The sequence below is a fragment of the Oculina patagonica genome, chromosome 1, assembly GCF_052425735.1.
Source record: "Oculina patagonica isolate OP01 chromosome 1, crgOcupat, whole genome shotgun sequence".
Taxonomy (NCBI): domain Eukaryota; kingdom Metazoa; phylum Cnidaria; class Anthozoa; order Scleractinia; family Oculinidae; genus Oculina; species Oculina patagonica.
Genome location: NC_135758.1, coordinates 33791655 through 33817610, shown reverse-complemented (window position 1 = coordinate 33817610; position 25956 = coordinate 33791655). Strand labels below are relative to the sequence as shown.

Here is a 25956-nt window from a genome sequence, read left to right as displayed (position 1 = left end):
CGGGCGATGGGAAACGAAACATGTTATTGGGATGGCCTTATTATGTGTTAAATAAAAAATGCCTTGACCGTACTTTGTTCTTTTACGGAAGGACAGGGGCGGATACAGGGGGGGGGGGTGGATAGGGTGGATATCCACCCCCCATTTTTCAGTAAAAAAAATTCGAAATGTCACTTTATTTGAAATAGAAAAGAAAGAAAGAAAGAAAAATTAGCTCTCGCTCATGTCTGGTTGTTGTTACGCCACGTTTCGCCGTCTGCCGCCACTTAGGGTTAGGGTTAGGGTTAGGCCCTAATGGTCTGCCCCCACCCCCCCCCCCCCCCCTTTTGAAATCCTGGATCCGCCCCTGATGGAAGTGACGCGAGTAAGAAAAAAGTGTGAGGTGAGACACGAACCAAAAGTTTAACTAACATTTGTAGAGAAATCATTCTTAGGTTGCCCGCGGGGAATGAAGTAACGGAGTTTTTAACTCTCTCATAACAAAGGGATTTTAAAACGGTTGTTTAGATTGGCTAAATTTCAAACTCATCAGTTATTCAGCTCATATGAAGCAAAATGTTAATAAAAAAAAATTCTCCATAAATCCGATAAAATGAAACGGACGACGTCGAGCTTATTTTTTCATATAATCGCATTCACATATAGTGGTTCACACAAGCTAGATACAATATTTCGGTCCTCATAAATATTCCGTGGTTTCCTCTCACAAATGCCAACTTGAGAACTTCTGCACAATAACAACACTCGCTTTTTAACATTCGTTTATTTTTGCTTCATTCAAAGAGTTACATGGTAACGACTTGTGTGAACTGTTGATGAAGCTTCTTGCTTGTTTTCAGGCCCTGCAGCAGTTTGTAAAGTAACCGTAACTGCTGTGGCAATCTTTTAAGCCCTGTGAGGCACATGTGACGAACCAATACTCGGTTCCAGTGTTCCACTGTGTATCGAAGTAACGACCTTTATCGTCACTACAATGGCACGATTTAGCACGCTTTGTGATCTGGTACTCGTCTTGGTCTGAGATAAAAAAAAAATCAACTTTATTAGGTCTATTTTGTTGGATTTTAAACTGGTAAAAAATTGCTGTCTCGTCTGGAGCTCGACTTATGGCTATTCTCTGTAAGTTTTATTTAGCGGGAAATATACCCGAAGGTCTTTTTTTCACAGCTTATTTAACGAAAATATCTCGTGCGCGTTTCAAGGAATCCAAAAACGTTCTCATTATCTCATATATCTATGTTTGATTGTGTTTTGTGAATTTTTGGGTGATTTTTGGGAATGTTGGGAGAAGATAGTTGTTTCGCAAAGGATTAGAAAAATTTTGAGAAATAAGAAATACTGGAGATTTATTGTGTTTTTAAAATTAGAATTTTTTGGTTAAAAATTGATAGACAGACACCCGACAGTCCCCTAACAACCTGGAGTGCTCTTGCGTGGGGGTCAACGGTCTGGTGGTATTTCAATTTTTTTCTTTCTTCAATCCCTTCTTTAAAGCTCTTAAAATTTCATTCAAATTCAAGCATAATGCCCCCTTAACCCCTCAGGGACTGGGGGGGAGGGGTTTTTTTTCAACATTTTCAGACATGACACAAGTTTTTCCACTGTAAATGTCTTTTAATACCATAAATCCCCATAAACCCATACATTTTTAAACAGAAGAGATCCTGGACTTTCTTCTAGTGCTAAAATGAACTTAATCTGTCTTAAAGAAAAAATATAAAAAATCCAGAAATGCAAATCAAACGGTTTTCTTTCTTCAAAACTGGCCGCATTTCCGATAATAACATTGTTTGGTACATTAGTTTTTCCAAATATCAATTGCTATATCTGTCAAGACATGTCCTAAGTACCGAACAATAACAAATAATGCAAATCGTTTGAGCATTCGCGAATTACGACCGAGAAGAAGTTTCGGCGTTCTAACCGAGTGGTCTCATTCAAATCCAGCTGGTAGACATTATTACTGAATAACAGATCAAAATATTTAGGATAACTGCTGTTGTTTATCCATTTCTACTCTCGTACGAACCTCTGAATAGCAGTTTCTGTCATGCCGAGTTCAAATCACGGATAACCGCATCAAATTTGAGTACTCACGCTCCTCAATATCCTCGGAGTCATCGCTTTCTTCTTCACTTTTATCGGCAGATTCTTCTCCTTCGCTACGATCGACAACAGAGCGTGAATTCGTTGTCAGGACCCACGTGGACGACATGAAGAAACGAAACAGGGACATCTTCTTCGTCCACAAAGCCAAATCAGTCAGCTCTGCAGCCGCAATTTCGAATAATTTCGCTAAAACTTTTGACACTTAACATATGGCGACGCCATATTTAAAAGGCCGACGCGAAATTCACAAGTTACAGAGCGAAAAATTCGCTAAAAATCGACCATTTTGAGTTTCGAAGAGCTGTTTTCACAGAAATGAGCCTTATTATATCAGCCAGCGGTTTAACAACTTATTTGTACCCAATCCCCACGGATAAACTGAAAATAACAACAGAAAAGAGGTGACGTAATTTTCGACGTCTGTGGACGTCGTTCGTCCCCTAGGGGTTAATAGAAGAGGAATGCGCTAGCTAGGGCTTCTGATAAATAAAAGTTTCTCCCATGGCCCGCCGGGGACAGAAGTCAATCTTTATTGGAGTCACTCTTTTGTAAAAAGGCTAAGGATCTTCCAAAGGATAACACCTACGTTGTACTGTGTCTGGGAGGAAGTCTAAAAATGCATTTAGTTTTTACCCAATTGTCGTCGTGGGCCTCCATCATTCCTTGCTCGTATGTATTTCGAGAATTCCTAATGATGAGAGAGAAATATTCCCACAGTTATATTTATATGCTAACGTCATTAAACGTTTTTGCGAGTTTTTGCTCTAAACTTAAGTTTTGGTCAAAAATTGCTTAGATAGGCAAAACTTTCTCGAGGTTGCTAGAACCGCAAAAAGTTGCTCCAAACGCCAAATATTGCTCAAAAGTTGCCGAGCACAATCGGGACAGGCCTACTCCTCTTTCGCTTGTTGGAAACGAAATATAATTACCATACCTTGTTATGTAAGGGTCCTCGAGGTTTTGCTGAGATGCAAACGAAGGCAAACGCCATGGCAACCAAAATCAGTTTAGCATTCATTCTTTCTCACACTGCTGCAAAAGAAGGGGCGCAAAAAAGTGTTCATATAACAATTATTCCACGAGAGTGCGTTGGATATGAGATGGTAGATAGCCAACGTTGCGCGTAGTTCTGTGAAGGCTTACTCTCTTATTAAAAACTAGCAATGGTATATTGCAATCTCTGCGTTTTGATTGGTTAACAGGCAATGATATATGAGCTCATATACCATTGAACACAAAGATGGTAGCCGATACGCGTCAACAAAAACAGCTGGTGAGCTCAAGTATTGTAATTGTTTGGGTGTTTTTAATAGAACAATTATTCCACTCGCGCTTGTTAATTGGATATGAGATGGTAGATAGCCAACGAGGCGCGTAGCGCCTCGTTACCATCTCGTATCCAACGCGCGCTCTTGGAATAATTGTTGAAAAACAAATTAATTAATAAATTATACTGAATTATCACAGGAAATTTTACGCGTCGAATTTCAGTCGCATGAGTAAAAAAAATTGTTGCCTTATTGCCATTATACTACGCTAAAATTAAATGGGCAAAATAGCGGTTTCCTCCATGGTTTATTGTAATTTAATGGGTTTATGTGTTCAGTTTACTGGTAATCATTTCCCCGGGGGGTGTACTCCCTATAATGGCCTATACGGGGAGACTCTGCCCAAATGGGGTACCTTTTTCAGGCTTCAGGTATATAAAAGGGTAGGGATTTCACAACTTAAGGTATACGAAAGGGTATGGAAATCTGTCATTTCGGTTTTTGAAAGGGTCTTTAATTAAATTATTTCGAACAGATGCAATTTATGACTGTATTATTTCAATTTATTAACCCCTTCTTGAAAATGACAAGAAAACGTCATGTTTTAAAGTCTATACCATGACTTTCAGGTATATGAAAAGGTACCTTTTTTATTAAAAGGTATACGAAAGGGGTACAATTTCTGGTAAAATGGTATATAAAGGGGTAAGGCGTAAGAGCTCGGGGCGGAGCCTCCCCGTACAAAACTTTTTTGGGTACCCCCCGCCGGGTTCATTTCGCGCGCCAAAATATTTACTGACTCAAGATATGTCAATCCAAGTATGACTAATGTATTTTGCGCCAATCAGCATCAGACAACCTATTTCTGGATTATAAAGACTATTAAAAGCATTTTACAGTAAGTATTACTCCATTGCACACAAGAATCATCCAACACCGAGCTCCTTAATTGGAAATTTTCTGTAATAAGTTAGTATTTACATGCTTGGTCTAAGTTCTTTGTGCGCGTAAATTAAATACGTTTGTTAAGCCATTAGGGGATTTCGAGGGATTATTAACGAAATCAGTTTTCACGGTTAATGAATCTACTGATTAGTCCGCCGGTAACGGTGAGTTTGACGGTAAAGAAAGTGTCAACGTAAAATATCAACAATAAATGATTATAAATGAATCAGCAACATCTTGCCCTCGACCCTTGATATGCTACCCTCGACCCTTGACAAAAACGGGCCAAAATATTCACACACTCGAGGTACCACAAATCACGTGTGACTAATGTATTTTTGCCAGCAATAGGCAACCTGTTTCTGGACTGAAAGCATTTTGCAGTAATATTACCCCATCGCTCACTAATAGACACAAGAATCATTCAACACTGAGCTCTTTTGAAATGTGATGCGACGTTTTTTCCTAAAACAGTACCATTAACATGGTCGTAGCTCGAGACTACTGGTAACCTGCGATCAGGCTTTCTTTTTTTTTCGCGGCGGAGGGAAGGAGAAAAAAGGAAAGCCTGATACAATTACTTGTCAAGTCGTCTGCCGCCCCCTAATTAAAATATCTGTCAACGTCGTCGAGAATGTCGGCGATGCCATCAGATAAGCGTGATTAGGGTTCAATATTTCATTTCAATGTTTCCCAGTTCATTTGAATGGTTTGACATGTAAAGACATGAAGAAAGTATACTCGTAAAATTACTTGCAGTAATTATTCACTTAATTCACGTTCCCAGACAAGACCTTTTCTTCGTTGAACAAAAGATAGATTAGTCAGTGCGAATGCATGGGCACGAAAACTCTGCAAAAGTGGTTAGCAGCATGCAAGAAGAAGAAGAAGAAAAAAGAAACAGATTAATACGGCATATTTTTGCAAAATATGTGGTTGAATATACTTGACTGAGTCATCGTACCTTGGTCAGAAACAAGGACTTTAATTTATTATTTTTCGGGGCGGGAGGGGGGGGGGGGGGGGGGGCAAAAGAGAATTTCTAGGTGATACCGGTTGTTCATGTAGAGCCGAGTACAGTCGTGCGTCGACTCGAATACTGCTAAAGAGGTGTACAGCATATAACATTCAACTAACATTCAACGTCTGAAAGAAGGTTGTACCTGCAAACGGTTTTGCATGATGGCAGGAATTTTGAACCATTCACAAGCGGTCACCAATTCACGCCTCCAACACTGAGACAAGGCGCTTTTGTTTCTTTTTATAACAAAGGAGAATGATCTATTTTGTCCCTTTCATTATCATTTTGTCTAGACTCGGCGGAGCAGTTACGGAATCTCGATCGCTTCTCATGTGGTTTACGGCGCACAGCAAAAAAGCTTAAGATGATTTGTATAGCGATTTTGCGCGTTTGTGTTTCCCACAAACAAAGTACAGAAATACCTTAATTTTTTTATAGGAATATAACGAGGCATTTTAACAACGCGAACAAAATTTACGCGTAATAAAATTAACGCGAATTTAGGAAAAGTTCTGGTCAAATGCTTATAGTAAAAAAGTTAACATACATAAAATTAACGTGAATTTTTTAAATTCGCGTTAATAACATGCAAGTGGTTTGACGTGTAAAGACATGAAGAAAGTGTACTTGAAAAAATACTAGCAGTAATTATTCATTTAATTCACGTTCTCAAACAAAACCTTTTCTTGGTTGAGCAAAAGATAGATTCGTTAGTGCAGTTGCATTGGTACGAAAACTCTGCTTAAAGTAGTTTGCAGCATTCAAAGAGAAGAAAATAATAATAATGAAAAAACTCCCAGTGTTATTCAGTCTTTTTCCGGTAACATTTTCAAACTTGCCCGCTACATCTTCAATTGTTTCGATGACCGGAAGTATAACCAAAATTGCGTAGAAGCGTTTCGTTTTCTACCTAATTACGCATGCAGTCTTTATCAGCCAATCAAAAAAATCATATTTTTTTACCGTTACCAGGGCCACTACGTCATGTCATTTAACAAAATACGCGGGCCCTGGCATGTTTTGTTTAAAAAGACAGCTAAAAACCATATCCAACAGTCGATTTTTCTCCCGTTCTGCTAAAGGGTTCAGAACCGAAAGCAAAATGGAATCCGTGGAAAGCTATCTATGAATTGGGCAACCCGCCTTTGAAGTCGCTAAAAGTATCACAGTGTTTGGGCAATGCTTCCCGTATCGCGGAGCAAATTTAAACAACAACAGTTTACTTGGGTCCAACACGTAGTTTTATTACAAGTTCGTACGATACTCAAACAGGTTGTGCAAGCTAATTTCAATACAACTCACAACTGTACGGGACGAAAGTCAGCGTTGAATATATATCAGTTGAAACATTTGACAGCTACAACAGTTCACATGTTTCTTAAAACCAAAAATAATAACTGGTCTTGGGGCTACAACAGTTACAACACTAACAATAAAAAGGTAAACTGCTGTTGGTTTCAACAAAATAGGACGACTAGACTACAAAATAAGAGAGGATTCTCTCTTGTGTGAAAAGAGTAACAGGCATGTGAAATCTAGTGCTAAATACCACGTTAGGTTAAACACATTCTCGTCCCCACAGCCCTTTCGTTTCTCTTAGCCGGCTGAGCCTTGGCACGAGGAAACGAAGGGCTCTGGGGACACAGGATTTCCAGTCCAAGATTCTAGGACTTTCGGTCTTCATGTATGCACCCATGAAGTTTTCGACTTCCGTTAAAGAATTCTTTGTTTCAAACAGCCAAACAAAATAATTCGAATTAATTCAAAAATCCTATGTTCCCAGAGCCCTCCGTTTTCTCGTGCCAATCCGCCTAAGAGAAACGAAAGGGCTATGGGGACGAGAATGCGTTGAACGCACTTTTTTGCACTTTCATTGTCCAGGTGGACTGGGAATGAGCTGGTTACATCGGGCCGCTCTCGAACCAGCCTGTGACGCACCGTCCGGATAGGAAATTAGCTGCCGATACTGCGACTTCGCTGCCGAAGTCTGGCGGAGAGGTGTATCCGTAACTTTAGCACATACTAGAATAGCCATCTTCGATCTAAGATGAGAAAGCAACGCAACCAGACCATGTAGCCCTCCTGCATTTTCTTTCGCATACATCTCTACAATTCTCTTTCCTGCCTGAAGTTGCAAAATCCGTTGTCGTTTGTTCCAGGTCCGGTCCCCATTTGGCGCCAAGAGTCCTGCCGGTAGTGGCATGGTATCTAATATCAGTGTCTTGAGTGCATTGTGTTGAAGATATGCATTGCCCTGGAATTAGATAAAATTATAAGTCTAGAAAATTTAACAATTATCATCAGGCGAGCGTTTGGCAAGATCCAGCATACAATATTAAAAATAAGATTGAACACAATAAATAAAGTACGATTGAACACCAGTTAAAAATATGATTGACACCAATTAAAAATATGATTGACAGCAATACTCGCCCTTCCCACCTTACAATGTAACGATCATTCTAATCCTCTCCCACGCCCTTGAGAGAGAGAACTGTTTTTTTCATGCCGAGTGACCAATTGTACCCTGATAAGTGCTACACGATATACGAGAAATGACGCGAGAACATTTTTAATAAATTATTATTGTTATGTGTTGTTTCGAAAATAAGATCTCTCCAAACGGTTACACAGAGTTTAAAGTTAAATAATGAATACATGAAACCATATATTTGAACTGCGGATGAAGAATAAATGAAGAGATGATCCTCGCAGTTATGAACACGACTTAAGCAGTTATGAAAATAACTGAAAAAATCATGCTGCTTATTTTCACAACTGCTTAAGTTGTGTTCATGACTGCGAGGATCATCTCTTCATTTAGAGTTAAAGTATCTGATTTATTGGTTTTTCTTATTGCTTCTTTCAATTTTAATTTATTAGAATTCACAATTCTTACTCTTAGACTGGCCAATTTTTTTTTCGTTTCAAGGCCAACCCACAGAAGGATTTTACGTTGTAGTCCACAAATGTCATTTAGTTTGTTCTTATTTTGGAATTATTTCAAAAAAAAGTTGTCCATAACAGTCTTACCAATAGTCACAATGGACAGCAGCAGAAGAGAGACGAAAATCAATCCACTCTGAGCCATATTTCAGCGTACGGTTGGGTACCCTGTGGAGAAGCATTTTCTCAGTGAGGTGTTTTAGCAGGCAATCATGTTTTTTCTGTTTTATTATTTTTTTTTTCAGAAATTACCTTAATTAGCGATTTTAGCAAGTTGGGAAAAAAAATCGCTAAATTAAGTACTCGCTAAAATTTGTCTTGGTCAAATTTAATACTCGTTTAATTTAAGTACCCCCTCTCCAACCATTTAAAAAATGAATGCCGGTAACTTTGTTCTTTCTGGTAATGCAAATGTTTGTTCAATTTCTAATGAGTTTCTTTTACTGAACAGTTATTTCCATCTTAGCTATATGTTCATTAAAAACTGGTTTACACGATATCACTATTTTTTAATTTTTCGTAAAATCGCTAAATTAAATAGTCGCTAAATCTTGCTCAGAAAAAATCGCTAAAATTAGTAGCCGCTAACAATAGTAACCTTAAGGCAAGCCTTTGCCATCTGGCTATATTGAAATCATTTGGCTGAAGTAAATAAACTGACTGGTAGATAAATGAACTAAAGATAGCAAATATCAAGGTCGGCTTGGAATTTAAAACGTGCGAAGGACGTACAGTTTCTTTCAACAAACACGTTAAGTTGTAAAGTATGACTAAATTTATGACCATATAAACTTGAAATGCGCAAAATAATTTACTTATGCGATTTCCTTGTTAGTGCGCGTTAATGGGTTTCAGAAGCACAGTACAGTAAGGGAGAAACACTCGCCTGCGGCTCGTGTTTCACCCTACATTTCTTTCGTGCTCTCGTCACTTCCTTGCGTGCTTTATAACAGAACAAAGCACGGCAAAGGTTTTTTAATTGTTAATTATAAAATGGTCGAGGAATTGCGCGCGCTGTGATTGGTCAATTCGAACTCATCATAGTCCCATAAAGCACGCTGCATACGTCACGCGCGTGCTTTATCGAGTTATAATGCACGTCACGAGTTTTGTATGTCACGCTAAACATACAACTTTGAATACGTTTTAGCAAATTACGTGATCGATTTGTAGCTTGATTACCCTTGCAGAATCGAATATTTTAAAAGCGCTGTTGGGGTCGCTGATGTGGCCACTTGCTATGATACAGCCTTTAACCTTCGTGGCACAATTCTCACTGAATTATTGGTGGGAGAATATAAATTAAACGACAAAAAGACTGTGTATATATTTGCTCCGAGTTCCGCTTCCATAATTTCTCAAACTTATAATTTGTTACCATTCAAAACTCATGGATACTTATTGTTCGCGAGCAACGCAAGCTCCATCAAGATTAAAAATGCTGCAACCTTATATTACTCTCCTTTGCAGAAGGGGGCTTGGTTCAAAATTAATAATCAATGACAACTTCTGGCAAAAACTGACGTTTGAATAACTAAGGACCTGACAGATTTCTTTCGCAAAGCGACTAATTAATCCCTCGAGGCCTTCAGAGCCAATCAAAATTTACGGGTTATTCCCTGGCGGCTATTCTAGCCAATGAGATATTTTTCGTTCTCTCAGAGAACGAAAAAAACGGATTTCGGGGGGTTTCCGGGCAGGCGTCTTCTCGATTTTTTCCTCGCGCGGCCTTCTCGCGATCGCGCACTCTTTTAAACGCGCTGAAAACTACACAGACGCCTGCTACGCAGGCTATTCATTTTTCCGTTGACCCCTCCGCCGCGAGAAAAATAACGCCTGATCGCAGGTTAGACTACTGGTAGTCTGTCTTTTCTCTAAGGGTCCGAGGAGCGCGCGGTTATATCAGAAGTGCGAGCAAACTGGTTTAACTGGCGGGTTGATGAGAAGGGGCTTCCTCGCGTGTTTTAAACCCTCGCTGAGCCTCACACTCCCTTTCTAAATTTCGAGAGAAAAACAGACTGCAAGCAGTCTAATCTAACCTCAACTGCGGTTAATTGCGGGCCCAAGAGAGGCCTGCAACCCTAATCTTGACAGTGACCAGCGGATTGCGTTTTACGCGTGCGCGCCACGTTAATAGAAAAAGCGAACAGAAAACGGAAGTTGAAAACTTTGTTCTTCCACTAAGAACGATCGGAATGTGAAAAATGTGTCAATCACGACAGTTTGTCGTAACACCGGAAGAGAAAATCTGTTCTTCAAGAACGATTGTCACATAATATAAGATCTAGGCTTCTGTCACATGGAAGATTGCAAACATTACAACTTGCAGACTTGTTTTACGGGTGTTGCTTTTGCGAAAATTTGCTCTGACTGTATCACGCATAAACCACGGCAAAGCGAATGATTCCAACAACGGTTATTCTCGAGAAATTCGTTATAACACTGAAAACATAGCGAGTTTATCGACCAAGGAAAATCACATCTCAATTCACACCGCGTGCTCGACTACAGTTCACTAAACTGTCAATCCGACAAAAAACAACTCTGACTGGTTCGCGGCCGGTTAGCGGCAATTAATCGTGACTTCTCATTAATCGCGCCACGTTAATAAAAGGCGAGCACAACATAGCGAGTTTACCGACTGAGAAAAATCACATCTCAATTCACACCGCGTGCTCGATTACACTTCCCAAAACGATAAAAACATGCATTCCTTGCGTGACGCGTTACTCGGGATAATTGTCTTTTGTCCATTTAATCATTTATTTATCGACACTGCCATCTAAAATTACGCACTCTCGTACCAGTACCTTTTCTAAGTGCGTCAAGGCCCGCACTTTCTAACCTGTGGTTACCACTAGTTATATTTGACGCCAAGCTGTTGACTGCGCTTAAGTATCTTTTCCGTATGAACTATTTTCTTTAACTCAAGTTCGACGCAAGCAACATGTTTCTCGGGTAACAGGAAGGAAACCTCAAAATAATAGTTTTCCAACGTAGAGAGACACCAGCGGAGTAATAAGAAACCAAAAAAATACAATCGAGGATGATTTCGTCTAAGACGGATTACGAATGACAATGCATTAACTTGCCAATTGCGTTATCGGTGACGTAGCTTCTTTAAGCCAGCGCTAAAACTCATCTAAACATGGGATCAAGAGTATTCGCGCCAAAATATTAAAAGCAAAAACCTGTTGAAATTGTCGAAATCGAGGGTTTATTGGACTTCATTAACCTGGCTAAGGAATAGCAATAAACAGAAGAAAAAGGAAAAAAATAGTTAGGTTAAATAGTTCGCCGTCTACTCATAAGTTTGAACTATTCTTACCTGCAGAAGCTAAGAAGTCCCGACGCGTTGATGGCAAGCGTGAGTGGAATGAAAGATTATCAGAAGTGAATTTTACTTATCCAGAATTAAAATCGCTGCGTTGGGAGTCCGCCTACTTTCTGAAGGACAATTTGATTGATTGGACCGACTTTATTATTGCTGTTAGCTCGATTTATCTACGCTGTCTTTGTTTTCACTCACAATTTGTATTGTTATTTTGTATTGTTAATAAAATGCAGCAGAAATAAGTTTACTAGGCTTTGTTTTCTTCGCTCACGTTGAACGCATCGTGACGCGTTTATTGTCTACTTGACAGTCCCTTGTCAAATTCCTAAAGTCGACGCAAAGCTTCTGACCTTGAGAAATTAAGGTAAATTCGCTGAAAGTCGCCATAACAATCGCCTACATGCTCCTTGTCGCCATTTTGAAATGATTTCCGCTGATCTTCTTGTCTGTAGTCGCATTTTTTCCTCAGAGTCGCATTTTGTTTACCGGTTGCTAGGCGCCTCATGCTGTGACACATGAGTGTCACAATAGTCCAACGCACAGCGTGCGCCATATCCGGTATTCGACAATTCAAGATGGACAAGATGGCGCCGAAGAAGAAGAAAAGAAAATTATCAAAAGCGGAGAGATACCAGTTGCAGGTAGAAAAGGGAAAAAAAGGCGCCGAGGCTAGAGGAGTTAGGCTTGGAAGTCGTAAAAGTTTCGCTCTTGCAGCAAACTGGAGAGAGGAACCGTACAAGTCTGGCGAGAGAACGCGTTTGAGATTTACACACATACTGAAGAAATGTTTGGGATGAAAGGAATTATTTTGAGCTCATACACGAAGTATTGTCCGTTTTACGAAACTGTATCGCAATAACAACACTCGCTTTTTCTTATCCTTTGTTTATTTTGCTTCATTGAAAGAGATACATGTTAACATCTATACGACTTGCGTGAACTGTTGATGAAGCTTCTTATTTATATTCAGCTCTTCCTGCAGCAGTTTGTCAAGCTACCGTAACTGTTGTTGCAATCCACCCACCCCTGTGATGCACATGTGACGACCCAGAACTCGGTTCCAGTCTTGGCTCTATTAAAACTCACACCTGTATCGTCAGAACAACTGCACGAGGCACGCTTGGTGATCTGGTACTCGTCTTCTTGGTCTGAGATATGAAAACAACTTTATTAGGTCTATTGTTCTCGATTTTCATTAACTGTTTTTTTCTTTTTAAAAAAAATTGCTTTCTTGCCAAGTGTTTGTGCAGGTGCGATCGTTTCGCGTACAAAATGTTTTGCTTACAAGTCAATTTGCCTACAATGAAGTCGATTGGCCCAAACGATCCTAGATGTTTACACATGAAAGTCGATTCGCCTACACATTGTTTTTTTTGGGGGGAATTTGAAGACTTCCTCTAAAGCAGAGTGATCGTGGATTTTACTCGCCGGTCACACGTTATGTTTGAGTGTTTGACTAGTATGGACTAGGGAAGGTAGACACAAGTCCTAAGATCGAGTTTACGAATTTTTTTTACACTTGATGCAAAAAGGTACCATTATTTTCTTTCAGAGTTTTTCTTGGCAGTTGTTATTATTAAACTTTATTTAGGTATTCCTCTGTTCTATCTTTCAGAACATAGTAAGTTTTGATGTAGGCGAATCGACTTCAGTGTACACATTACAGATCGCGTAACCGGAATTGACTTCACTGTAGGCGAATCGACTTGTAGGCCAAACATCTTGTAGGTGAAATGACTGGATTCCGTGTTGTGTAGCTATTTATTCTCTTCACATATAACAGGGGGGAGGGTGATCTACCTATAGGGCCTCTGATAAAAAAAAAACTTTTGAGCAAAAACTTAAAAACATAACTAACATCTACGTTACAATGTGTGACTGTTGAGTCTTCGAGTAAATAAAAAAATTATTAATTTTCTTACTTATCTGCCGTTGTGGGCCTCCATCATTCCTTGCTCGTATGTATTCCGTGAATTCCTAATGATATATAGGAGAGAATATTCCCACAATTATATCTATATGCTAACTTATTTTGTTGCTTATAGTATTAATTTTTATCTACGTTACTTTAAACAACTTTAAAGCTTTTTTCATTTTGTATTTTTTTTATTTTCACAAATTAATCAATTTATTACTGTTGCATGTTTTTCTTTCCTTATTTGTACGAGAGCTAAAAGCCAAATTGTACCAATTGGTACTTGCCGAAGGTATTTGCGGTCGCTTACGAGAGCTGTTTATTACAGGCCGGGTTTGAGCGAGGGCTTAGCCACGTAGGTAAATTGCCCATTTCAGATCACGAGGTGCTTTCCAGAGAATTGTTCCTTAGACGGTGTGAAAATTATTTACTTATTTCCACGTGAATTTGTTTGAATTTGAGAGAGATAAATCTCGAGGGCAATTAACATCACGTGGTCTGGAATGGGGCAACAAACAAACCAAGCTGAAGAAGGCTATTGTAACGGGGTTTCACAAACTAATTAAGGTGGCTCTTAATAACTTAGCCAGAATTAAACATGCCCATCTTTGGTATTCTATCACACTTATACTAATAACGTTAAGGAAAGTATTGTTACACAAACGTAAACAATTAAAACCGAGAGATAATTACCATACCTTGTTATGTAAGGGTGCTCGAGGTTTTGCTGAGATGCAAACGAAGGCAAACGCCATGGCAACCAAAATCAGTTTAGCATTCATTCTTTCTGACACTACTGCAAAAGAAAATGCGAAAAAATGTTCAGATTTATAGCAATTATTCCATTATTGGATATGAGATGGTAGATAGCCAACGTGGCGCTTCAAGTTCCGTGGTGGCTATACTCTCATATCCAACGACCGCAAGTTTTTATTAAACAATTTTTATTAAACAATTTTATTAAACAATCCAAAAAGATTACAACATATGATCCTGAGCACCCCAGCTGTTCTCGCTGACGCGTAGACCTACCACATTTGTGGTCCACGGTATATGATCTTCATTAAAAACTAGCAATGGTATATTGCAATTCCTGCGTTTTGACTAGTTTACAGCCAACGGAATATAAGATCATATACTATTGACCGCAAATATGGTAGACGATACGCGTCAACGAAAACAGGTGTGGAGCTAAACTATTGCAGTTTTTTGGGTGTTTTTAATAAAACAATTATTTCACTCGCCCTTGTTGCATATGACATCATTGTAGCCAACGAGGCGCGTAATTATTAAATATACCAAGGCCTGTAAACCAATCAAAACATAATAAAAATAAATAAATAAATTATACTGAGTTATCACAGGAAATTTATTGCAATTTAATGGGTTTGTGTGTTTCGCGCGCCAAAATATTTTGTACACAAAATAATCAAGTATGGCTAATGTATTTCGCGCCAAAACGGCACCAGGTAATCCATTTTGTGGACTATAAAAAGTATTTTGCAGTTAGTATTACTCCATTGCACACCAAGCTCCTTAGAAATTTTCTGTGATAAAAAAGTATTTACCTGCATGGTCTAAGTTCTTTGTGCGTGTAAATTAAACACGTTTGTTAAGGGGGACTTCGAGGGATTATTAACAAAATCAGTTTTCCCGGTTAATGAATCTACCATTAGTCCGCTGGTAACGACGTTAAGTTAAAACGCTTATATCAACAATTAATGATTATAATTGTATTATAAATGAATCAGCAACATCCTGCCCTCGACCTTCGACAATTTGCCCTCCACCCCTAACTGACATGCTACTACTCTCTACCCGTGACAAAAACCAACACTCATTTAACGCGCCAAAATATTTACACGTTCGAGGTACCACAAATCAAGTGTGACTACTTTGCGCCAAAACAGCCGAATAGGCAACCTGTTTCAGACCTGTTTCTGGACTGAAAGCATTTTGCAGTCATATTACCCCATCGCTCACATTCAACAGTGAGATCTTTTGAAATGTGCTGTGACGTGTTTTTTTTTTTTTTTTTTTTCATAAAATAGAACTATTTACATGGTCGAATCTCGAGTGCTCAATTACTTATAGACTACTGGTAGTCTGTCCAGTTTCTCGTAGGGTCCGAGGAGCGTGCGGTTATATATCAGGAACGCGAGAAAACTGGTTGAACTGGCGGATGCAGGAGAAGGGGCTTCTTCGTGCGTCTTAAACCCTCGCTGAGCTTCACACTCCCTTTCTAAATTTTAGCAGAAATGAGCTATGTCACGGTATTAAAAGCAATTGTTCTGAATTCTTTCAAATTTTAGGAAACCTCAAAATAATAGTTTTCCAACGTAGAAGACACCAACAAAAACCGAAACCGAAAGTATTTGAGGATGATTCCGTCTAAGACGGATTACGAATGACAAAAAATCACCAATTTTTTCTGTCAAGTTGCGTTGTCCGTTCCTTTAAGCCAACGCTAAAACTCATCTTAAGATTGGATCAAGAGAATTCGCGCCAAAATATCAATTGCAAAAAACTGAGCCGAATGATAACCTCAACATATCTTGTGTTCATTGGACTTCATGAACCTTGCTAAGGAATAGCAATAAACTGACGGAAAGGAATAAAAAGTTAGGTTAAACAGTACACCGTCTTCTCGTAAGTTTAAACTATTCTTACCTGCAGAAGCTTGGAAGTCCAGACGCGTTGATGGCAAGAAGTGGAATAAAAGATTATCGGAACTGAATATTATTTATCCAGAATTAAATGACTGCGTTAGGAGTCCGCCTACTTTCTGATGGACAATTTGATTGGTTGGACCAAGTTATTTATAGGTCGATTTCAATACGCTGACTTTGTTTTCATTCACAATTTGTATTGTTATATATTTTGTATTGTTAATAAAATGCGGCAGAAATAAGTTAAGGCTTTGTTTTCTTCGCTCACGTTGAACGCATCGTGACGCGTTTATTGTCTATTTGGCAGTCGCTTGTCAAATTCCTCGATATCGCTTTCATATTTACTGACCCCTGTAAGCCGGACGGACCATAAGGAAACGGAGGGGAGGTGTGCGCGGAAAAACCAAAAAATAATTCATGCAAGGGTAAAATGCTAAGAGAAGGAAAAGAACAACGTTTAGTGCAGAAGGAAAGCACTCACTATTTGTGATCCACGGTATATGATCTCATATACCATGACCTGTAAACCAATCAAAACATAATAAAAATAGATAAATAAATTATACTGAATTATCACAGGAAATTTATTGCACTTACAAGGGTTTTTGTGTTTCAGTTGTCTGGTACTCATTTCGCGCGCCAAAATATTTAGTACACACTCAAGATATGTCAATCAAATTATGGCTAATGTATTTCGCGCCAAAACAGCATCAGGTAACCTATTTCTGCATGGACTATAAAGACTATAAAAAAAGCATTTTGCAGAAAGTATTACTCCATTGCACACTAGAATCATTCAACACAGAGCTCCTTGGGAATGTTCTGTGATAAAATAGTATTTACATGCATGGTCTAAGTTCTTAGTGCGTGTTTAAAACGCTTCGGTGAGTTTGAAGGTAAAGAAAGTTTCAATAAAAATATCAACAATCAATGATTATAAATGAATCGGCGACATCTTGCCCATGACCCTCATCAATTTGCCCACGACCCTTGACATGCTACCTCGACCCTTAACAAAAACCAACACTCATTTTACGCGCCAAAATATTTACACACTCGAGGTACCACAAATCAAGTTTGACTAATGTATTTTGCCCTCGACCCTCGACATGCTACCCTCGACCCTTGACAAAAACCGACACTCATTTAACGCGCCAAAATGTTTACACACTCGAGGTACCACAAATCAAGTTTGACTAATGTATTTTGCGCCAAAACAGCATCAGGCAACCTGTTTCTGGACTGAAAGCATTTTGCAGTAATATTACTCCATCGCCCACTAGACACTAGAATCATTCAACACTGAGCTCTTTGAAAATGTGCTGCGAAGATTTTTCCTAAAGAAATTTTACTATTTACATGGTCGAAGTTCGAGTGCTCAATTTAACCTCAAGTGCGAGTTGGCGCCAACCTGTTTGCTGCATTTAAGGTATCTAGGAACTTAACGGTTGGTAAACATCAATATATGTTTATATTAAATGTTTTATTGTCGTAGTCTTATCGACTTACAGAAATATTTAACATGCATTGCGGGGGAAATATTGGATATTACTCCCGCACTCTTTTGTCCTTTGTTCGTGTAAACACATTTGCAAAATTATCAAGCAACTTTTGACAAGAAGCTCGCACTTTTTTTGCTAAAAAATATAATAAAACATTATGGTATGTTTTACTATTTTTTTTAACTCGAGTTCAACACAAATGATGTGCAATAATGTGTTTTGCACTGCTGTACTAATTGATGACACTGTAAATAGATAAACAAATATTATAAATCAAACCTCATCCCTATCGATGTATGCTGATGACCACCAGATCTACGAAATGGGGGCAGACTTACATTCTGTCACCACAAAATTAAAGGAAAGCGCTGCTCTCGCTACCGAGTGGTACGACTCCAACTTACTGGAAGGAAATCTCAAAAAGTATCAGACTATGAACATCTGTAGCAATGGTGCCAACCAGTACCACACAGATGTGATTAAGATAAAAAATACTGAAATTAGTCCATCGAACAGCCTGAATCTTTTGGGAGTAACAATAGATGATAAACTAAGTTTTAGAGACCATATCACTACTGTATGCAAAAAGGCGAGCCAAAGAATAGGAGTCATTATGAGACTAAAAAATCTTATCCCAACAAAAGCCAAATTACAGCTTTATAAAGCAGCTATCCTACCTCACTTAATATTTTGTCATCTAGTCTGGCATTTCTGTCGTGCAAGTGACACACGTAGATTGGAGAGGATACAGGAAAGAGGATTAAGAGCAGTTTTTAAAGATGATCGATCAAGCTACGAAGTTTTACTAAAGAGGGCAGAACTACCTACTTTAAAAAACAGGCGATTGCAAGATATATGCATACTGATGTATAAGGTTAAAAATGGGCTTAGTCCAAATCCGATCCGTCAGCTATTTAAGCCTCATCAGTCGTCCTACCAGCTGAGGCAATCAGACTTTTCGATGCCCCGCTTCACTACAGTTACGTACGGAAAGCATTCTATTAGATACCTGGGGCCGAAGCTCTGGGGCCACCTGACGACGGATGAAAGAAAATGCCAGTCACTTAAGACATTTAAAAAAACGATTCGGAAACGTGACTTCAATAACTTTTTAAACAATGAACGTTGCAATTGCCGCCTCTGTGACTATTAATACTAGTCATGTATATAGTCTTTTTTTATCACATAAATAGATTTACTTTTTTACCCGTTTTTATTATGTAAATAGCTAGCCATGTATATAGTCTTTTTTATCACATAAAAAGATTTACTTTTTTTTACCCGTTTTTATTATGTAAATAGCTTCTTTTTAACTTATTTTAACTTTAAATTATTAATTGTAATAGTTGTACAATGATAGGTTTAAGTTTTTTTTTTTTTAAGTGTTTTATTAGTCAGGTGTCCACAATTAGTAGAGGGGACTTTTCCCCTCAGCTAAACATTTTTTTTAGACACAATAATAAAGTTATTCATTCATTCATTCAACATAAACTTGTTAAAAACCCCAACTGGCAGGAGGCTGACCAATTGGCTATTTACAAAGCGTGGGGGAGTTGAATTCGGGACGAACGAACACAAATCCGTCTAGTGGCAGGGAGGAGGATTTGAACCCGGGACCTCCGGATTACAAGTCCAGCACCCTGACCACTAGGCCACGCCACCTCCTAAATGATGATGATGATGATGATGATGATGATGATGATGATGATGATGATGATGATGAATGATGATGATAATTATAATAATAATAATAATAATAATAATAATAATAATAATAATAATAATAATAATAATAATAATAATATTTAAATTTTTTATGGCGCCAATAAACATATAAATATGATCAAATGTGCCTCACAAATAAAATTGAATTATATGACATAATATTTAGAATATAATCATAACAGGAGAATTTGAAGTAAATACTTCATATTCTCGACTAATACTTTTTTTTACAAATTGGACCCAACATGTCCATCTTAAAACTTTAACTCAATAAAAATTCTTACTCAAACTCAAAACTTGTTCTCATGAAAATAATTATTATAAACTCTATAAGGGAAAAGTCTTGTAGATGTCTTTTCTGTGACCATTGTGGAAAAGTTGAAATTCTCTGTTGCGCGCTTGCGTGCTATGTAAGTGAAGATCATCCATGACTTAGGTCACACAGTTTATTTTCTTTCACTAATAATGCTTGCTTCGGCGTTTGACGAGTCGTCGTCACGTTTAGCTGTTGCTTATACGTATATATAATCAACTGAAAAACAATCAATACATACAAGTAACTATTAGAGTTCATTACATATCCTGAAACGACAAAACTTACAATTTGTGTTTCCTATGTGTTTAAAGTCGTTTTAGTTCTTGACTATGAACTCCGCGTCTGTTTCTCGTGCTTGTTCGTGTCGGTTAACGGTTTGAAAAAAAATAGCGTCCTTTTGAATATATTTACTAACACCTTTTTCCCGCTGCTCGGAAACGAGGTGACAATTAATAAATATGTAGCGTGAATCCGCGCGAAATGCAAATCATTCTCATTCTCGACTCTCCTTGGAATGCACTTGTTTCTGATGCCTTTTTCCCCTTTTTTAATTGCTTTTTTACTGGCTCCATTTCTTTGAGTTGATTGCATGCTTATACCAAAATACTGCAATGTGACTGTTGTACTTGAGCACAAATGAATTATCCAGCTACTAATATTATTATAGATAGACATTATACATTTAGATGAGTAGAGAAATGGATGGATATAGGAAATTTGGAGTTTCTATTTCTTTTGCAAGTAATTGATAGTTATATTTTTTGATGAAGCAAAATAAAACACTTCAATCAATGTGTCTAAGATGATGGCAAAGATTTTTGGACGATTTGAATGTTATTTTACTGTGGTGTTTTGAAGTTCACGGTTGCTTTTTTCGGCGGGGGGGGGGGGGAGGGGGGAGATTTGAAATCTGGCGGGGATGCTCGTCGGACATTTTGAAAAGAAGCCCTAAAAGAGACCAATCTGGGTGTGGCTCAAGCTTTCTTGACTCCTTAAGGCCGATTTACACGGTACGATTTTGTCGCATGCGACATGCTTACGACAGGCCTTCGACACGACTTAGGAGTTGTAGGTTTGATTTACACGAAACAATTCGTGTCGTAATCCTGTCGTAAGCATGTCGCAGGCAAGTCGCATGCGACAAAATCGTACCGTGTAAATCGGCCTTTAAAGATACCAAAAAACTAAGAATAGAATTTATGTTTGTACATTTCTTCGTGTGCACCCGTAAACGAGACCATTATGGCTAAAAATATTGGCGTTTTCCCTGGAACACCCTAAGCGAGAATGGTACAGAGCATTTCGGTAAAAACGGGAAAAGAGAATTACCTCTGAAAGTATTCTATTTTTCCCGAAAATTTTCCAGTTAGAAGGACCGTTCCATCTGATTTTCACCGGAGCAACTGGTTTTTTCGTACACACGTAAAACGCTCATACATACAATCCCTCCCATTTTCCTCTCCCCAGTGTTTCCACGCGCGGGTACGCGAATACAATAGAAGCCTGTGCGGAGGAAAGTGAGACCCAGCATTAAGTGGTTTTTTTTTTTGTCGTTTTACGTAGGAAGAGGAGAAAGCTGGCTCACAAGCTTCACAAACTTAATTGCGAAATATTTCAGTTGTTTGTAGCTCAGTTTTTTTGGCTTCAGCTCATTTTTATATTTTTCATAAATTGCATTCACATTTGGGTTCATCCAAGCTAGATAGGTTATTTCCGTCACATTAAATGCCACCTTGAGAACTGTTGCACAATAACAACACTCGCTTTTTCTCGATTCTTTGTTTATTTTGCTTCATTCAAAGATATACATGTTAACAGCTTTACGACTTCCGTGAACTGTTGATGAAGCTTCTTATTTCTAGCTCTTCCTGCAGCAGTTTGTAATGGCACCGTAACGGCTGTCGCAATCCTTCCACCCCTGCGATGCACATGTGACGAACCAGAACTCGGTTCCAGTGCTCCACTGTGTATCGCGGTAATCACCTTGATCGTCAGAACAGTGGCACGAGGCACGCTTGGTGATCTGGTACTCGTCTTCTTGGTCTGAGATATAGAAATATAGAAATCAACTTTATTAGGTCTATTAAGCACGATTTTAAACTGTTTTTTTTTTATAACTTGCGTTTTTGTCAGGAGCTCAAAGGAGGGGTGTGTAGCTATATATTCTCTGTAAGTTTAATAGGGGAGGAATGCGTTAGTTAAGGCTTCTGATAAACAAAAGTTTCTCACATGGCCCGAAGAAAGAAAACTGAGGGTAACATCTATGTTGTACTGAGTGATGAGTCTGGCAGTAGTCTAAAAAGAATAAAAATGCATTAAGTTTCTTACCCAAATACCGTCCTGGGCCTCCATCATTTTTTGCACGTGCACGTAGGTATTCCGCAAATTCCTAATGAGAGGAGAGAAATATTCCCACAATTATATCCATATGCTAACTTATTTACGTGGTTTGTAGTATTAATTTTTATCTACGTTACTTAAACAACTTGTAAAGCATTTTTTCTAAGTTTAGTATTACCGATTTTATTATTACAAGTTAATCAATTTATTACTGTTACGTGTTTTCACCTCCTTATTCGTATAAGAGCTTTAAAACAAAGCAAAAGACTGTTGGTACTTCCCGAAGGTGCTTGTGGTGCAAGCACCGAAGGTTCCCGACGGTTCCCAAAGGTGCTTGCTTCCCGAAGGTCGCTTACGAGAGCTATTTATTACAGGGTTTGAGTGACAATTGTAACACGGTTTCACAGTGGTAGTCGTAACTGAAGTTGGTCGCTAACGAGAGTGCTCACAAGGATAGTTTCGAGTGTTTTGTTTCTCATATATATTTTGGTTTGTAGTACTATGTGTTTGATCGTCTTGCTTTTCTGTTTTGTTTTGATTTTTTTCACAATAATTGACACCTCTGCCCTCACTCCTCTTTCCCTTATTGAAAACAATAGATAATTACCATATATACCTTATAATGGAAGGGTTCTCGAGGTTTTGCTGAGATGCAAACGAAGGCAAACGCCATGGCAACCAAAATCAGTTTGGCATTCATTCTTTCTCACTCTGCTGAAAGAGGAAAAGCGCAAACACAGGTAAACATTAACGGGTAGACAAACATATACAACAAGGGGATAGCTAGTCTACAATTTTGAATCAATAATTTTATTGCATGTTTTGACTAAAATTAAAGAAAGATCTGTTACGTTGCTGCTAAAAGTAGACTAATGTTGTAGTGCTATTTGTTTCGGGAATTGTGTTTAATACTTTGACACCTTGAAGAGCTCTAGCCTTTTTATAGTTAGTACAGATAGTTTTGTTTCATACATGTGCCTATTTCTAACAAAAAATCACTTGAACATACAGCTAGTTGTATGGTTAGCGGTTGTACAAGCGAAGCTCTTGGGCATATTTCCAGCGACAGTTCGCGACTCCACCCCAGATCCCTATTCTCTGTAGCTGGAAAACTCATAAGGGGTTGTATCTGAGGTTTTCAAGGGGGATTTCAAGTGACGGGGATGATCGAATGGGGGCAAAAATCAAGACCCAAAAAATCCCAAGGGCTTCCAACAAAACTCCAAAAAATGCCTGAACCAAAAATTAACCCCAAAAAATCCCATGCCAAATTTCTTACCTTAAATTACCAGACATGGGGAATAATATAACACAAATAAAATCATTACTTCTACGAAGCTGAGGCACTACCAAAAGTCTTCAGATCGTTTTTTATACCCAAAATCCCTTCTTAAATGAAGCCACCCAAGCAATACTTGCCAAATTTTCCTACCCAAAAAGTCCCGGAATCGATAAATTTCAACCCACCAAAAATCCTTCGATAAACCCCGTCACTTTTGAAATTCCGAGTAACCCCCCCCCCCTCCCCCCCCTCCCTCCCTGGGGGTTGTGTCAACCCTTATGGGTTTCTGCTGTGGCTTATTCCAAGTTCAAATGCAATAAGATTAATTGCAGTAAAGTTACTCACAAAGATTGACAATGTTTACATCAGGACATTTCAGCTAGTTCATCAGTAATATGTCTTCAACAGTAATTTGTCAACGCCTGACTAGTCGTATTCAATCTTTCAATACATTGGGTAATACTTGGCATTTTATTCAAATAGGTAGAACCGAGATTTTAACTTTGATTTTCAGTATTGTAATTGTCTGTCCTAGCCGATAGAAATGAATAAGTTCATAAGAGTTATACTTCAGGGGTAATCTTCTTTCGAAATCATTTGCCGGTGGTCACAAATGTAGCTTCGTTTTATGCTGACGTCACAAAATATCCGTTACTCGTTGCCTGCGTGCGCGCGGCCAAGAACGAGGAATCATGCGTGGAGAAACTACTAAGGCTAGCCCTAAGAATAGGGTGGAATACTTCAGTTCCTATGATAAGAAACTTTCCTTGTTTTGGCCACTTCATTGTTTATTTCTCCACGACCCATTTTCCAAAACTAATCTATTGAGGCACATTGGGCGGTGGCAAAATATAATGGTTGTTTTGTTATAATAATCACACGATCAAAACACTTCAAACTATCATCGCGGATAGTTAATTTACTGTGTTCCGTTCAAGGTGAATCGCTTATCACTGGCACCTTTAACGAATGATTTGATTCTTGCTTATTGACTCTGCTCTTGAAAGCATTCCTCTAACCTTCGTCACTCATTCCTGCATACGCTAGTTAGCGCGAGGATGTGAATTGATTAAAAGTTTGTATATCAGTGTTTGTTACGTTCACCCGAGTACCGCTTCCACAATTTCTCGAACTTACAATTTGCTACCATTCACGACCCTCCCATGCACAATCAGGACTTAAAATGCTACAAGTGCATTGGGCAAAAACGTTTGAATCACTACAGATCTGACAAAAATGCTAGGGCTTAACCGAATTGATGAATTAAATCGGCAATATTAATGTTTTTAAAATTTGTGAAACTAAACCCTTGGGGAAATTCCGACTGTAAATAGCGATGCACGAAAGCCATACACTACAATTAACTATCAGCTGCTTAGTTAAGCTGTTAAATTCTGCAGGCACTCTGTGACCGATCAGGTCCTTATACAGTTGTATTACTCACTAATTTATCCCTTTTTGACTTATAGTTTAATAACTTGGGGGAATACATATCAAACAACTCTTTTACCTCTTATCATCTTACAAAAAAAAAGCAGTCAGAATAATGACATTCTCAGAATATAATTCCCACTCTAGTCCACTCTTTCAGAAATTAAAAATACTTAAAGTAAGTGACTTAATATATTTGTATAGTGCTTTATTTATGTACGACTATTATTCTAATAGTCTGCCTCTAATTTTTGACAATTTCTTTAAGAGTATCAACAAAGTGCATCAATATCAAACCAGACTGGCAAGTAAGATTTCATACTATCTGCCAAAAGCAAGGACTAATTACGGCAAATTTAACATTCGTTTTTCGGTGCTAAAGTTTGGAATTCCATTGATGACTCACTTAAATCTAAGAGTCGTGCTTGTTTCAAAAATCTCTTAAAAGAATTGATTATCTCCAACTACTAACTGGTACATTGATGAACTTCATTTTTCATTTCTGTGTGTGTACATACACTTTTCTTTTTTTGTTCTGTGTGTGTGTGTGTGTGTGTGTGTGCGAATGGAAATCGTGTCCCGTTTTTTTATACTCTGTAACTTTATTGCAATATTTTTTTCCGCTTGGCCCAGCCACTTAGCTCGATTAGCCTTAGCTATTTCTAAGTGGCTGTGCTCTTTTTTATTGTTAATTTTTTCTCTTGCATGTATTTACTTATTGTAAAACTCTTCTGGGCACGAAATAAAAGATTGTTGTTGTTGTTGTTGTTGTTGTAAACTGTTCTGAGAATTAATACGTGTGATACGCGTTCTTTGTGAAGAGTTCTTTTGCAGCGCAGGGAGTGGCAATCGAGTCACAAAGTAAACTGTATTCAAAAACTATAAATGAACTGGGTATGTAGCACATGAAAATGCGTAGGAAGTGAACACTATGACTAACATACTGGCTCCTTACTTCAATACGAAACTAAAAAGTAAAGAGGAATGTGGCAATTGAATATTAAGTGTCCGTGAGCTTACCTTCTGCAAATTTGTAGCTTGACTGTGTTAACACTTCAAGGTGCACAAACAAACTAATTTACTGTGCGTATTTCGCCCGCTTATAATAGGAGTTCCTTTGAAACTTAGATGAGATTCCGCCCTTTGCCTCCCT

General features: G+C 38.4%; 2 protein-coding genes across 5 annotated transcripts in view; both read right to left on the bottom strand.

Annotated features, from left to right (window-relative positions):
- Positions 1-812: 812 nt before the first annotated feature.
- LOC144650136 (uncharacterized) lies at positions 813-25956 on the bottom strand. Of its 4 annotated transcripts, none has more exons than XM_078509809.1 (4): positions 25824-25956; positions 22707-22804; positions 22079-22139; positions 813-1017 (listed from the first exon to the last, which is right to left on the bottom strand). In XM_078509809.1, the coding sequence occupies exons 2-4, from the start codon at positions 22788-22790 to the stop codon at positions 836-838; spliced, it is 327 nt and encodes a 108-aa protein (XP_078365935.1). In that variant the 5' UTR covers positions 22791-22804; positions 25824-25956; the 3' UTR covers positions 813-835. The 4 variants fall into 4 exon arrangements, with proteins under 4 accessions (XP_078365935.1, XP_078365941.1, XP_078365922.1 ...); XM_078509815.1 differs by lacking the exon at positions 813-1017 and adding an exon at positions 21609-21782 and having other exon boundaries at positions 22071-22139; XM_078509796.1 differs by lacking the exon at positions 813-1017 and adding an exon at positions 21609-21793.
- The window catches only part of LOC144650121 (uncharacterized), a 110018-nt gene continuing 91148 nt past the window's right edge, over positions 7087-25956 (bottom strand). Inside the window, exons 2-3 of the mRNA XM_078509787.1 lie at positions 8377-8457; positions 7087-7597 (exon numbers count right to left, since the gene is read on the bottom strand). Of these exons, the coding sequence (XP_078365913.1) occupies positions 7386-7597; positions 8377-8434 (270 nt within the window). The 5' untranslated portion in view covers positions 8435-8457 and the 3' untranslated portion in view covers positions 7087-7385. The remainder of the gene's footprint in view (positions 7598-8376; positions 8458-25956) is intronic.

Bases quoted from the DNA above. Each gene is read 5' to 3' on its own strand.
- LOC144650136 (XM_078509796.1), bottom strand. From the start codon at position 22,790: ATGAATGCCAAACTGATTTTGGTTGCCATGGCGTTTGCCTTCGTTTGC. The intron at 22,140-22,706 runs GTATATATGGTA...TCCTCTCATTAG, and splicing joins GAGAACCCTTCCATTATAAG to GAATTTGCGGAATACCTACG. The intron at 21,794-22,078 runs GTAAGAAACTTA...TCTATATCTCAG, and splicing joins AGGCCCAGGACGGTATTTGG to ACCAAGAAGACGAGTACCAG.